The sequence below is a fragment of the Mus pahari genome, chromosome 12, assembly GCF_900095145.1.
Source record: "Mus pahari chromosome 12, PAHARI_EIJ_v1.1, whole genome shotgun sequence".
In the NCBI taxonomy this organism is placed as follows: domain Eukaryota; kingdom Metazoa; phylum Chordata; class Mammalia; order Rodentia; family Muridae; genus Mus; species Mus pahari.
The window spans coordinates 9,310,858-9,324,602 of record NC_034601.1 but is presented as its reverse complement, the minus strand read 5'-3'; the positions used below and the strand labels follow the sequence as shown (position 1 = coordinate 9,324,602).

Genomic DNA, 13,745 nt, shown 5'->3' with positions numbered 1-13,745 from the left:
AGAGAGAGAGAGAGAGAGAGAGAGAGAGAGAGAGAGAGAGAGAGAGACCTAACTAGGAATGCCATGGGCTTCTGAAACCTCAAAGCCCACCTCCAGTGACATTCCTCCTTGAACAAGGCCACAAGCTTCCTAATGGTGCAACCCCTTAATACAGTTCCTTGTGCTGTGCTGACTCCCAACCAAAACATTATTTAGTTGCCACTTGATAGCTGTAATTTTACTACTGTTATGAAACATAATGTAAGTATGTGTGTTTTCTGATGGTCTTAGGAGACCCCTGTGAAAATGACCATTCAACAACCCCACCCCCAGCTCCAACAAAGGTTAAAACCCACAGGTTGAGAATGGTTGTCTTAAACCTTCCCAAACCTTGAAACATGAGCCACATGGACTGTCTTCTTTGAACCAGCGGCATGTCCATGCTCTTGTCCATAGATTAGACTGGCTTGTAAAGATTTCTTTTTTTACAGACTCAGTCTTTTATTAAATGTATCTATTGAGACTTACTTCTTTGTATTCTGTGGGTCTTCTATATCTCTCAATAATATGCTGGTGCATACGTGCTCATAATTTAAATATAGCATAAACTATCAGTCCTATTTAAAAATTTTCTGCCATTCCATGGTCATGGAAATATTACGCCTAATGATTTGGTCTACCACAGTTGGATGTTTGTGTATGGGATGAGTAAAAGGTAAATGTCTTTCCACTGGATAGTTAACAAATCTAGAACTTTTTTTTTAGAAGACCACTGTTTCTCTATGGCACATTGCAAAATGGAGCAGGTGGCTACATGCCATCAGCCCCTAATTCCCTTATGCATTCCACCGGCTGACTGTGCCTCTGTTCTCTGGCACTGTTTATCTTCTTTACACCTGCATGGCCATCCTTGGCCCAAAGACACAGCTCTAAAACAAAAGACCTAGCTAACCTACTAAAAAGTACGGACTCAGTGACTCCCAGCTGATCATGGCCATGTCTAGTTCTCTGTGGTTTCTAAATACTATTCCTCACTAAAGGGAGCAGAGATCCACAGAGGAACAGGCATTGTAGACTAGGTCAAAGAATGTTTAAAGGTGGTGAACAAGAGAAAATCAAAAGGACACAAAGGAATAGTATGTGCCACAAAAGGATTTTATTATTCAAGTTAAAATGATGTGTGGGTGAGAGAGAGAGAGAGAGAGAGAGAGAGAGAGAGAGAGAGAGAGAGAGAGAGAGAGAGAGAGAGAGAGAGAGAGAGAGAGAGAGAGAGAGCGCTTAGCAAGTAAAGGCACTTGCCACCAAGCCTGACAACCTGAGATTGATCCCTGAATGTCTTCTGACCTCAACACACATGCTGTGGCTCATGCGTGCCCACACATATACACATACACAGTAAATACATACAGAATGCACAACAATGACAGTTATGCATAAAGAACCTATGAATCTACAGTGCTTGTTCCCTTAGAGAAGAGTAAACCTCTCAGAATTTCAGAAAGAATGTCAAAATCTGCAAGGAACTTTATAATGATTAGATGAAAACTGTCATTCAAACAATGGATGAAAGATGGCTAAGGCACAGAACAGTCATTTCTTTTTTTTTTTTTTTTGGTTTTTCGAGACAGGGTTTCTCTGTATAGCCCTGGCTGTCCTGGGACTCACTCTGTAGATCAGGTTGGCCTCGAACTCAGAAATTCGCCTGCTTCTGCCTTCCAAGTGCTGGGATTAAAGGCATGTGCCACCACTGTCTGGCAGAACAGTCATGTCTTAAGGTCATACTCCACATACCACTTACGGGTTAATTACAGAGAATAAGAGTACTTTTCTATAAAGATAGGATGAGAGAAAACCCTGTCTGAACCACAGGAGTGCCCTTAATCTCATCCAGTAATGGGCTAATCGATCACAATCCTCTTGGTGTAGCTTACTGAAGACAGAGTTCCCGTGTCATACTCTCACCTGAGCATCCCACAACAACCCGATCAGGCAAATAAGACTGGTGCCATTCTGCAAATAACTGATTAGATACTCCAAAATTGCCAAGTTGCAAAAGGCAGGGAGAACTGCACTGCATTAGGAGAAATTAGAAGTCCATCAGCTAACCATATGGAGCCACTCTTGGTATGGTCTTGGCTGAGGAACACAAAGCTAAACGGGACATTTCTGAGAAGCATGAGGAGAGTGAGCATGGGCTATAGCTCACATACTGCTATTACTGCACATGGTAACCTTTGATAGTAAGACCAAGTATACTGAAGAGCATCTCTGTTCATACAAAATGTGTGCTGGTGTATATGGGCATGCCTGCAGCTTACACATATATGGTCCTGGGGGCTAATAAACTACCCTAACTCCAACAGTTAAAAGAACACACAAAAAGGCTGCTACTATTGTGGGAATTTACAAGTGAAAATTGCTCATGTATACTTTACTCGTGGAAAAGAGTTGATTTATAAAACTAGTAAAAGCAGGCCTTTATTTTAGTTGTTAAACGTCAAATAAAATAAATCGCCAGAAGAGGGTGATCTATTTGGGCCCTTCCCTTTCTTGGGAAATGAAGCATACCTGTTCAAAAGATTAGTAAGAGGGCCCATGACTGGTGAAGGCGTTTGCCTCCAAGTATGATGAACTCAGTTCCACGCCCAGGATTCATACAGTAGGAAAGAAGAGCAAGTTCCTGCAAGCTGTCCTCTGACCACATGAGTATAATGGAATACACACACACACACACACACACACACACACACACACACACACTCACACACCAATAAACAACAAATCAATTCTTTAAAGATTAAAAAGAATCAAATGATTGTTGGAACATTTGTTACTAGAGGAATTCTTAAAATTTCCCCCTTCATTCCACAGAGAATCTTCCCAAGTATATGTTAAGCGTGCAGACATACCACTCGAAGCTACAAACAGCCTCGGTGCTCAGCCTTGACGCCACTCTTTCTCAGGCAGGAAGTAATATTTTAAGGCAGTGAGCATAATAAGGATGATTCCCATGCTTATGCACAAAGGCACGAGAGGAGAGCACCGCAGGTGGCAGTGAGTGTCTGTCGCATGGATGTTCTTAGGAACGGCATGGCATTTGTAGTCGTCTGAATAAGAAATGCCCTCCATGGTTTCAGGCATTTAAGCACTTGTCCCCATTGGCGGCCTAGTTTGGTAGTATGTCTTGCTGGAGGAAGTACGTCACTGGGAATGGGCAGTCTGCTCCCTCTGCTTCATGTTTGGTTCAGGCGTGAGCTTTCAGCTTCCTGTTCTTACTCCTTTTGCAATGCCTCTGCTCAGCCACTATGGATTCTCATCACTCTGGAACCATAAGCCCAAATAAGCCCTTTCTTCTCTAAGTTCTCTTGGTCATGGTGCTTTATCACAGCTAAGAAGGAAGGAAGATAGCATCTGCAATACCTGCTGGCTAAACTGAAACGGAAGGCAAAGCCAATGAGGCCAGCAGCGGGCAGGACAATGTTTCCATCTTCAGGAGAAGTTCAAAGTAAAACTGCTCTTCGTAAAATCTTCAGCCTCAGCTGGCTTTATATATGGCCACCTTTATACCATTTTTAGCAATTTTATGTAAAAAGAAGAGGAAACCCACCTTAAAGATGGCTTTAGCTTTTGTCTACAAGCAATCTTTTCTGCTTTGTAGCCTTCTTTATACCTCTGGTGGCACCTTTATAGTATCTATAAAACTGTATTTCGGAGCAGCCACTCTGCCTTATTTAGCCTCCTTGCAGGGAAAGTCACATCCTATCTCACAAGTGCGATGCTTTGCCTCTTTGAGGAAGAAAACCTCTTTCTCTGCAAAATTCAGGGCTGTATGTGGCTGTGCACTCATGGGATCTAGGCCTATGGTGTGGCAAGAAGGAAGAAGGCGGCACGTGCAGCACCACAGGAAGGACCGACAACAGCTTGCTTGTAGGCGTCACTGGTTGTCTTAGCAGAGGGGGCGGCACAGTGACTAAGAAGCTCAAAACTAGGCGTTAGGTATCTGACTGCACACTTTAGAAAGGAGCAAGGGAACAGTGTCCTTCTGAAGGACACAGTATGGAGATGAAACCTCTGTTTGAAAATATCACAGCAACCAAACCCTTAATGTAAACGATCGGCTGTGAGTGGCAGCCATGCCCGCAATGCCAGCACTTGGGGAGGGCTAGGGAGGGAGATGTCCAGTTCTAGGCCAGCCTGGACTACATAGCAAGACCTTGCCTTAAAACAAGTTACACACAAGACCAAACCCAAACCAATATACATAGAATGTGGGCTAATAAATTAGAATTCTGTATTATGAAACTCCTTTGATAAAATCTTAGTCTGACAACTCGACAGTTCCAAAGTAGCAATCAAGAGCTGATTCTAATTTTACTCTGCTTATACCTGGCTTTCTACATTCAAAGCAGTTTTGGACCTACAGAGCACCACCTGGGCTCACTATCTCCCTGATGGGGCTGTTCACCTGCTCCGGGGGCTCATCTTCATTGCATTTTGACACAGATGTCCAGTATACTCAGTCAGTTACCAAACACTCTCTGTGGTCTCTCAACTGCTCTGGTTCCATATGAGATGGGTTTACAGTATCACATGTAGGCAGTGATGACAGCTCTAGGAGCTGAGGTGTGGGCACAGCCTTTGCAGAGGAGACCAGTCTGTCAGTGTTCCCCGGGGTTATGGTGAGGTAGGGGCTGAGCAGTGTGTCCAGGAGAGCACAGTAATTCTCTATTTCATTTTTATCATCTTGTTCAAAGAGGCCACACCTCATAACAGTGCCACTCCCTGAGCCAAGCATATATAAACCATCACAGATAGCATTATGTGTACATGATGAGGAATATATACTATAGCAAAGAAAGGTACTGCGCAGGGTGGATCATCTCTGTTACCTTAGAACTTGGGAAGGCGAGGCACAAGGATCAAGACAAAAAGATTGATAAAGAATGAAAGCATGTCATTCCCAGGAAATATGACTGGAGATAACATGTTAAAAAATATTAAGCCTATTTCAGACTGACAAATATTGTTCACTTTCTCTCAATGATTGGGCCTAAGACTCTACAGAGATGCATGCAGCCCTGGATGAGGAACTGCGTAGGGAACAAAGGGGACTAAAGGGAGCAAGAAGGGCAGGAAGAGGGAGCTAGGTGAGAGGGAGGGAGAAGGAGACCAATGTGCCTGTTGCCAACTGACAAACACAACTTAGTGCTCCACCCTGGCCCTCTCCCAGGAGCAGGCTTTGGTGGAGGCTTTCCTGTGGTCAGGCTAGGAGATGGCGGGAAAGTGTACATTCATAGTAAGTTTATAATTTTATTCCTTGTTTTTCTCTTAGTAGAATCAGATGTTGCTGACAACAAAGTTCCCATTTGATACACCCGTGAGACGAGCAGTGCACCCAGTGGTTATCTTTAAGGGATGACTCTTGCCAAGTTGGATCTAATTCAAATATTGGGGCAAAGTGGTTTTTTAAATGTATTTCAGTTTTTCTTTAAGGATAAACAGTATATAATTAGTTCTATATTTATGGCAGAGGAACAGACTCTGCCAGTCTGAGAAACCTTTCCTCTCTGATGTTTATGAACTGAGGGAAAATGAGCTTCTAGACGTGTGTAATTCTGCCACTGGCTCCAGGAGGCACAGAAGGCTGAGGAGCGTCCCCAGATCCTGCAGGCTGCTCTTGCCAGCTGAGATGTGGAAAGCTGCTCTTTATTGTTTCTTCACTCATTGCTCAAAGCACCAAACACTAGCACTGAGAGGACGGTGCGGCTGTGGTCTGATCAGAGGCTCAGCCCCACACACCCTAGAAGACTCACAAGCCTCACAATAACGAAATAAAAAGCCAGTTCCAGACCCCACAGATTTGGTCACAGTGCAGTCACAAGCACTGGGCTTCCCTTCCTGTCATGAGAAACTAGGAAACCCAACACACATGAGGCATTTGCGCACACACATGAGGCATTGCTCACACACACTAGGAAATGGGCTGCGCATCAAGTCCCAGCTCTCTGGAGGGTGAGCCAGCTCGGTGTGTGACACTGTCCTGATGTCTCTGCTGATGAAGTGCTCTATGCGATGGACTTTCTCACAAGACTAAGTAAAAAAATGACCAGCTGAAGTATCCTTATAGTGTATATGCTCCAAACAACCTGAGTGGAACGCTCTCCCTAGGGCAAATGGCAGGGCAACAACAGAGATGCCAAGGGAGATGAAAGTCAGTGCCCTTAAAGCACTGTCCCCAGCACAGTCCAAGAGCTGCTACGGGTGGACAGAGCGGGAGAACAGGAGAGAGCCCGGTCAGAGGGTGAGAGTGAGCAAGAGTTGGCCTTGCCTCCTGCTGGTGGCAGCATTGGGCAGCCTAGCCAGAGCAGTGCCCGATAGCTTGCCCTGGTGGTACAGATAAGGGAGAGCCAGTGGGCTGACCAGTTCAGCTACCACCCAGGCCCAGATTCAGGGCCTTGATTTAGCCTACCCCAAAATCTGTATTATCTGTGAACTGTTGAGTGTCAGTCCAGTTGATTCAAAACTTCAGGATTTCCATGACACAAGGCAACAAAAGGATAACCAGGCCCTATGAGGATTCAATACTGATGGTGTCACAGAAACCAGAGACCTTGAACCAGACCAATGACTCATTGCAATAAACATTCACAAGTGAAGATGTGTGGACAGAGGAGTATGTTGTGGGGACACACTGTGATACACTACAGTTTCCATGACAAGATGTTTTCTATGTTTTATTTTGCTTTGTTTGTGTGTTTTTATTATTTTGGTAGAGGGAGGAGATTGCAAGGGTGGATACAAGGGGACAGGGAGATGAGTGGGTCTGGAGTGCATGATGGGAAGCTCACAAAAAAAATAATCAATAAAAAGTTAAAAAAAAAAAAGTACCCCTAGATCTTGACAGGCAAAATTTACAAAAGGCTTTGAGGTGACCTAAAAGTTACTCAATGCTTACCAAAGCCAAAATCCAGTGCTTTTAAAATGAAGACAGCAAAACCCAAGGCCAGACACTCAGCCTGGGAACAGTCACAACATCACGGCCATCAGCCTTTGTCATTTATATACACATGTGTCCACACATGCATTCATACTCTTACAAATGTCACACATAACACACACACACACACAGAGAGAGAGAGAGAGAGAGAGAGAGAGAGAGAGAGAGAGAGAGAGAGAGAGAATTATACATAAAAAAGATAAATCCACAAAGATAACTGGTAGCTTTAAATTTCTGAATACATGGTGAACGAGTAAACAGAAGATCATTGGTGACCTCAGACAGCATTTCATAAGTGAAATCTGACAGAGACACAATGGTCTACCCTCAAGGGTGCATAAGAGAATTAGTTGCTTATACAGTACATACATTTCTACAAGAAAGTGTTAGTGAAGAAAATAAAAACCAAAATAATTTCTAAAACCTTACCTGGTCTTGAGTTATAATTCCCAAATTATTTAACTGTCCATATTTGAATCTGAACTTGATTTCATTAGTATAATGCCAAATTCCTTATCTTTAAAATCCTCAGAATTATGACATTTGTACATCCAAGAGAAATTTCTATACTTTGAAGGTGTCCGTGTGATGGTTTGAATGAGAAATGTCCCCTCCGGCTCACACATTTGAACACTTGGTGCTACTTGGGTGGGTTACAGAGGTGTGGCCTTTCTAGAGAAAGTATGTCATTGGGCTTGGGCCTCACTCCACGTACAGTGTGTTCTTTACCCTCCATGTTCGTGGTTGAATGTGCTTTCTTAGTCTGCTAGAGCAACTGTGCCAAGGCTCTCCTTGACATTATGGATTCTCCCTCTAGAATCATAAGCCCAAAGACATGTTTCTGATCATGGTATTTTATCAAGGCAACAGACAAATAACTAACACTAACCCTCTGTACTGTGCTTCTGTGGGAAGCCACTCTGTCTGCTACAAAGACTCAAGCACACAGTTACACAAGCAGCGTTCTCTAGCTCATCATCACATTCCAGCTCTTTGAAAAACAATGGAGGCTAACACACACACACACACACATGGTTAAGGGTGGAGGTGGTATCAGGATCATATCTAGTTACAGACCAGTGTAATCCTGGCTTGAGAAAAGCACTCATCTATATATCCTTTTCAGCATTTATATCTTACACACTGACCAAGAGCCACAAAATTCAGTTACTACTTGTGACCAATTTGCTACTTCACTTTAGTTTCCTTTCTTTTTCTTTTTTCCTTTAAAACTAGGGACATCTAAACTATCCTGGGTCTTCAACAGAAAATGATAAAATATATTTTATTCATACTGCCAACCTGAAGCGGCTTAGTTGAGAACACATCTACTTGTTCATATCCCTTAAGACATTACTCAAAACATATTACAGTCCTACAACAGAAATGGATATGGAAATTTCCAGTTGTGTAGGACTCTCAACAGCTGAATTCTGTGGATTCATCTAAGGGTTAACTCATTGAAAAGAAATAGGAAGACACATAAAGAAACCTCTAAGAACATCTCCCACCCTTAATTTCCAGTGTGGAATTCTGCTCTGCCTCTGGAATTTTAGACATGTCACTTAGGCTTCCGGCAGGAAAACCCCAGGACTTTTAGCATTTAGATCCAACTATAGATCCAATCAATCCTAATTACCTAATTCTGAAGTAATCCAGCCTCCAAATCACTTGGGCTCTGCCCTTCACATTTATTTTTAGTTTTACAGGTGTGTATAAAGTTATTTTATATAGAAACATACATATAAAATGTTAAAAAAAGTATATTAGTACACAATAAAGTACTGAAAGGGATCCAAGTAAAGCCAATTACAGCCCCATCCCCTGAACTTAGAGCTTCAGGCAAGTCACTGAAAGACGTCTCAGAACATTCTAAATCACTGCAAGTATTTATACTTTTGTGCATGTCAAAATCAATGGGAAACAAGTCACAGCAGCATAAACATGTTCTTAATATCCATGTTTATTTTTTAGTGAGTCATTTCTGAACCTAATCTAATTTCTTTGTTAAAAAGAAAAAACTAAATCAAGTCATAACAAAAACAATAGAGATGCGATTATGCCAGAGATTTCCTGTAATTGAAGTAAAAAAAAGTTTAGATGATGACCTAGAAGAAACCTCCCTAAACACTGTATTACTTTAAAGTACCGCATGTCTTCTGCCCAGCAGTCATCATCCACATCACAGGCCTTCGGGACCTCAGTAGCCACACCTAGTGCTTTAACCTCCTCAGAATAAGAACCCGGGAGGGAGGGAGAGCAGATGCACTCCAGCCCTGGGTGATGGAGGGGGTCTGCTCGGGAGCTTGATGCCTGGACCTGCCCTACTGGAGCTCCTGCAAGTAGCCTGTGAAAATGTCAGCTTGGAGTCTGTTCTGGATGGCAGGGTCCCTAGAGAGCCCGAATGTTGGCCTGTTTGTATTTTCACATGCTTTACAATCTGAAAGTCCTTCCTTGTAGACACTGACTGATGCACAGGGAATGCTAGGGCTGTGGGAACTGGCGGGACCCATGAGAGATAGCTTCCTGGGAACCTTGTGCCCCCTGCTTTTGCCCTCTCAGGGACCGTAAGCTGCCTGTCATGCTGTGAAGGTGTGTGAGTGGCGGGAGAAGCTGGGTGCTGGGTGCCATTTTAGTGTCTTTAAAAAGAAGTCACTGTGGAAATGGAAGCAAAAATTACTGGGACTACTAAAAAAGCAAAACAAACCCATCAAGTTATAAAACATCATTGGGAGAAACGTATAAAAATGATATGCCTTTGTCATGGACAAATTTAACAGATTCTTTAAGTATCCACACTCATTCTGCACTGTTCTAAACACTACAGAGTAACTTACTCTCCTGTCAAATTGATCTACAGGGCAGGAAGTAGATGTGGACCCCGGTCTGCAGGAGGGAAGCAAGCAGAGGGAGGAAAATGCAGACAGTAAAGGTCGGCCTAGGGGCTGGCCCTGGCTGCTGTTAGAGCTGCTGCTCTCAGCCACTCTGTGTGCTGCTCCTCAGAGGTTCTGAGTGCTTATTACAATGTACCCTGTGTATCCGGCGAGAATCCTCTCTACACTGCTTGTTTGTATATGGTCAGGAGAACTGCTTTCAGAGACCTACATGTCCAACAATTTCACAGAAACGCTGTGTTTTCAATTGCTGGCCTTGTATTAGAGGCTGGAAATCTAAGAATTATTTTAGGGTAAGGCACACAACGGCCATCTTGATACTGTTTGCTAAAAATACCTTTTAAATAAACCTTTCAATGGCCAGTGAGCTGGCTCAGCTAGTCCAGGCACTTGCTGCTGAGTGAGGGTCTGAGCTCAGTCCTCAGAACCCATATAGTAGAGACGGGGGAGGGGAAGAACCACATGCCTTTACATGCATAAGCATGTGTGCACACACTCATACACAGAAATAAATCAATGTAAAAATAAAAGTATCTTTATTCCTATCCTCGAAGTGCCAATCTTTAACACCATGAGAGACGTGGACTGACTTTTTAAGTACAGTGTTCCATGAGAGACTGGTCAAGCAGCACAGTCAGCGTCACTGGTGCCCTGTCAGGAGGAGGCTTCTACTCCAGGTAGGGCTCTAATTTTGTTGCTGTCAACTTCCCAGTCTGCAGCTTGTCAACCATCCAAACACCTGGCAGGTTCTAAATGCAGCCTGCAGGAACCCAAGACTAGTGGCAAGTGAGGCTTCTGGCTTTTCTTATTATGTCCTACTAAACACAAGGATCACAGAACAATGTCTTAAGATGGCAAATACAGATATTAGCACTTTCTCAATGAAAAGAGGAACATACATGACAAGAAAAGACACTGATCACTTGGACTTTTAAAAAGAGGTAAAATAGTGCCTTTTAAACTTGACATCAGCACATTAACACATATCTGCCAACCTCTGAGAACCACAGGAAGAGAATACTGTGTATTCTAAAGTAGACCCATCATATTAAGAATAACATCCATCAAGTCAATTTCTCTTTCCTTTTGACAATGAGGAGCATTTGACAATGGAGAGCTCATATATATGTTTAATAGCAGGACATATGGCTACTCTGGATCTATGGAAAAGTCATCATGGGCTGATGTGGGAGCACATTGACAGCTGTGCTGCCTAATGAAGAACACAGGACAGCAGTGACAATGGCATAGAGGAGCACGTGATGTGATGAAAAAGGCAGCCAGAGGGAACAATGGCTGAAGCTGCAGACAGACACTGGGATGGGTGTGCTGTGACAGACTGCTTCTCAGACTTACCTGTGCTCACAGACTGAGCCGGCAGAGGAAGCTGCAGTCCTGACTCCCCAAAGACTATACTTCCTGTTAATAACAGTGAGGGCAGCAGTGAGGCAGAAGAGCCAACAGGATTAAAGGGTTAGAAACACTGGGCACCACTACTGCTTCCTAGTCTGTGTGAGCATTAACTACACACCAAAAGAAAGAAAGGTAAGTCCAGTCCATTGTTAGTCTTGCTCATCTTGTTGCTTTCTGTTATAACAGTACTGCTTTATTGATCTTAAAGTATAAGATGAATGACACGGAACAAAACATTCATGTTTCCCAATACCTCTTCATAGGTAGGGCAGAGTACAGTTTCTAATGTCTCTTTTCTCTTTCTTGATGCTCTCTGAGGGACTGCAACTCCTACTTTACAAATCAGTTCATTATTCACCAGTCCAATGTCTAATAAGTCCAATGTCTAATCTACATATAGTAGATTCTAGTTTTAAGAAAACCATCTCATTTATGTAAAAAAAAAAAACCCATTCATTTTGAATCTAGTACCTAGAAAAAAAGCCTTTTAAAGTATTCAGGTTAGGCATTTGTGTAAGTTATGATGATATAATTTCATGTCAGCTTAAACTAAATTGCTAATTACTCTATTCTCTAAGTCGCCTTTTCAGTACATATAATAATTGCTGATTCTCCAAGGGCATTTCTTTAAGAGACAAGATTTAAAACTCCAAACAAGTGACTCTTGTTGCGGGGGTGGGGATGTCTGTGGCTCTAAGTATGTACCTTTGAAACTGTGGGTACCAGCAAGTCATAAAGCACATACGTATGAGTATTATGAGCATTGTGGCCATCTACCTGCTGCACCAGATCAGATTCACACCCAACTCAGAGGTGTGGAAGAGGTGCCCTCCTGCTCCCTCCCACCAGCATATGCTGGAGGGTGTATTCACAATATAGTGAAACAAACTAGATCCTTACTAACAACAATTGTCTGAATAAGAAACCCAGAGCAGAAGAAGGCAGACAGGTTATAGGTAATTATAGGCATTGTGAAACAAAACAAGTTATTCAATAGAAGACTATAAAGCCATTATGAAAGGAGGACCTCAGCACTAAGGTTTATACAGCTTCACTTTCATTCTGAAGGAGTCAGGAGATAAATGTTCACAAACACCATCTTCTGCCACAACCAGGAAGAATTCCGTTTGGAGGTGTCAATCTAGAATTTGTTTTTGAACTTTATATTTGTGTTTAGTCTAAGTCCTAAAAAGTGACTGTAAAAATTAAAAATTTGGATATGGAATGTATAAATATAGAAAAACCATCAAACCTTGCCACAGTGTTTAGTGATGCCCTGAAGAGTCATAGTGAGCATGTGGACCCAAATGCCAACAGGAGAGCGAGCAAGGGGAGTTACAGAGAATGATCTACTGCTGTCTGTCCATTGTCTGTGAACTTTCAGAGCTTGTGGCTTCTGGCTGCAGAGACAACACTAGCCATCTGCTCACCTCTCCACTCCACTGTGCCAGCTCATACGCGCAGGCCAAGGAGCAGAGTTTGCCCAAGAACAATGTTTATTATGTTTGTATATTTCCAAACACCTGAACTAACAGGCTAATGAGGGGTGGGGAAATGTTCTCAGAAAATGCAAAGAACAGAGCAGCTGAGAACAGAAGCTGTTATTCACTAAGGTGTCTGCCCTTGGCTCAGGGCCACAGTCTGGAAAGTTCCCTGACTGTGTATCAGCCCTATGCTGAGCCCCAAGCTAAGGACTCTCTCGTGCGCAACCAACTCTTGAGTATGTCACTTCCTCTCTTGGAAAGGTCATTAACGACAAGGCAAGAAAGGGTCTAAGTTGTTCACTGAATAAATATAATGTAAAGGGGGATAAAAATCTTAGAAAAAAATTCAGGTGAGGCTGTAAGCTCAAGTCCCTAACTATGGTAATCAATGATCTGAATGTTTGAAAAGAAATGTGTCCTTACTAGGACCCTACACATGCCACTTCACAGTTAATGTTTCTGATGAGATTAGGTGAGTCAGACAGAGGTGGGAGGCCACAATCAAAAGCCTTCCAGGATAGGCAGGTGGCAGTGACTGGCTTTGCTACTACTGGGTAGACACTACCCACAGTGAGCCTGAGGCCGTGTGAAGTGAGATGAGTCTCACTCATTGGAATACCCAAGATGTTCTGAGACACCGAGCAGCTCTTTATCACAGCAGCTACAGTAGCTTCTCTGCAGGAATGCTGGCAATGCCTGATAGCTCTGCATCTGTCCTGCTTTCCTTTCCTGCAAACAACCTCGCCACAGTGTCCGCCAGAGTAGAGCTCTCCTTGAGTGTGGACACAGGAAAGGGCTGGCTGCAGCTCTTTAGGAAATGTGGCATCTACCTATACTGTCTTCCACCTGAGCTTTTCTCATTGAATACTAAAGGCCAACATATATACGGAAATAAGGTGGAGCTAACTACTGGGTATTATGGCAGAATGAAGATCAGTGTCCTGTGGGTAGACTGTTTTTATAAAGAAATATTGCATA

At 43.1% G+C, this 13,745-nt stretch overlaps 1 protein-coding gene across 7 annotated transcripts in view; it reads right to left on the bottom strand.

Annotated features, from left to right (window-relative positions):
* The window catches only part of Mrtfb (myocardin related transcription factor B), a 162,927-nt gene that overhangs the window by 80,165 nt on the left and 69,017 nt on the right, over positions 1 to 13,745 (bottom strand). For 5 of the 7 annotated variants that reach the window (XM_029544820.1, XM_029544819.1, XM_029544823.1 and 2 more), the window contains one exon: positions 11,227 to 11,289. The exons of the other annotated variants lie outside the window; for them this stretch is intronic. In XM_029544820.1, the coding sequence (XP_029400680.1) occupies positions 11,227 to 11,289 (63 nt within the window). The remainder of the gene's footprint in view (positions 1 to 11,226; positions 11,290 to 13,745) is intronic. 7 annotated transcript variants of the gene reach the window in all.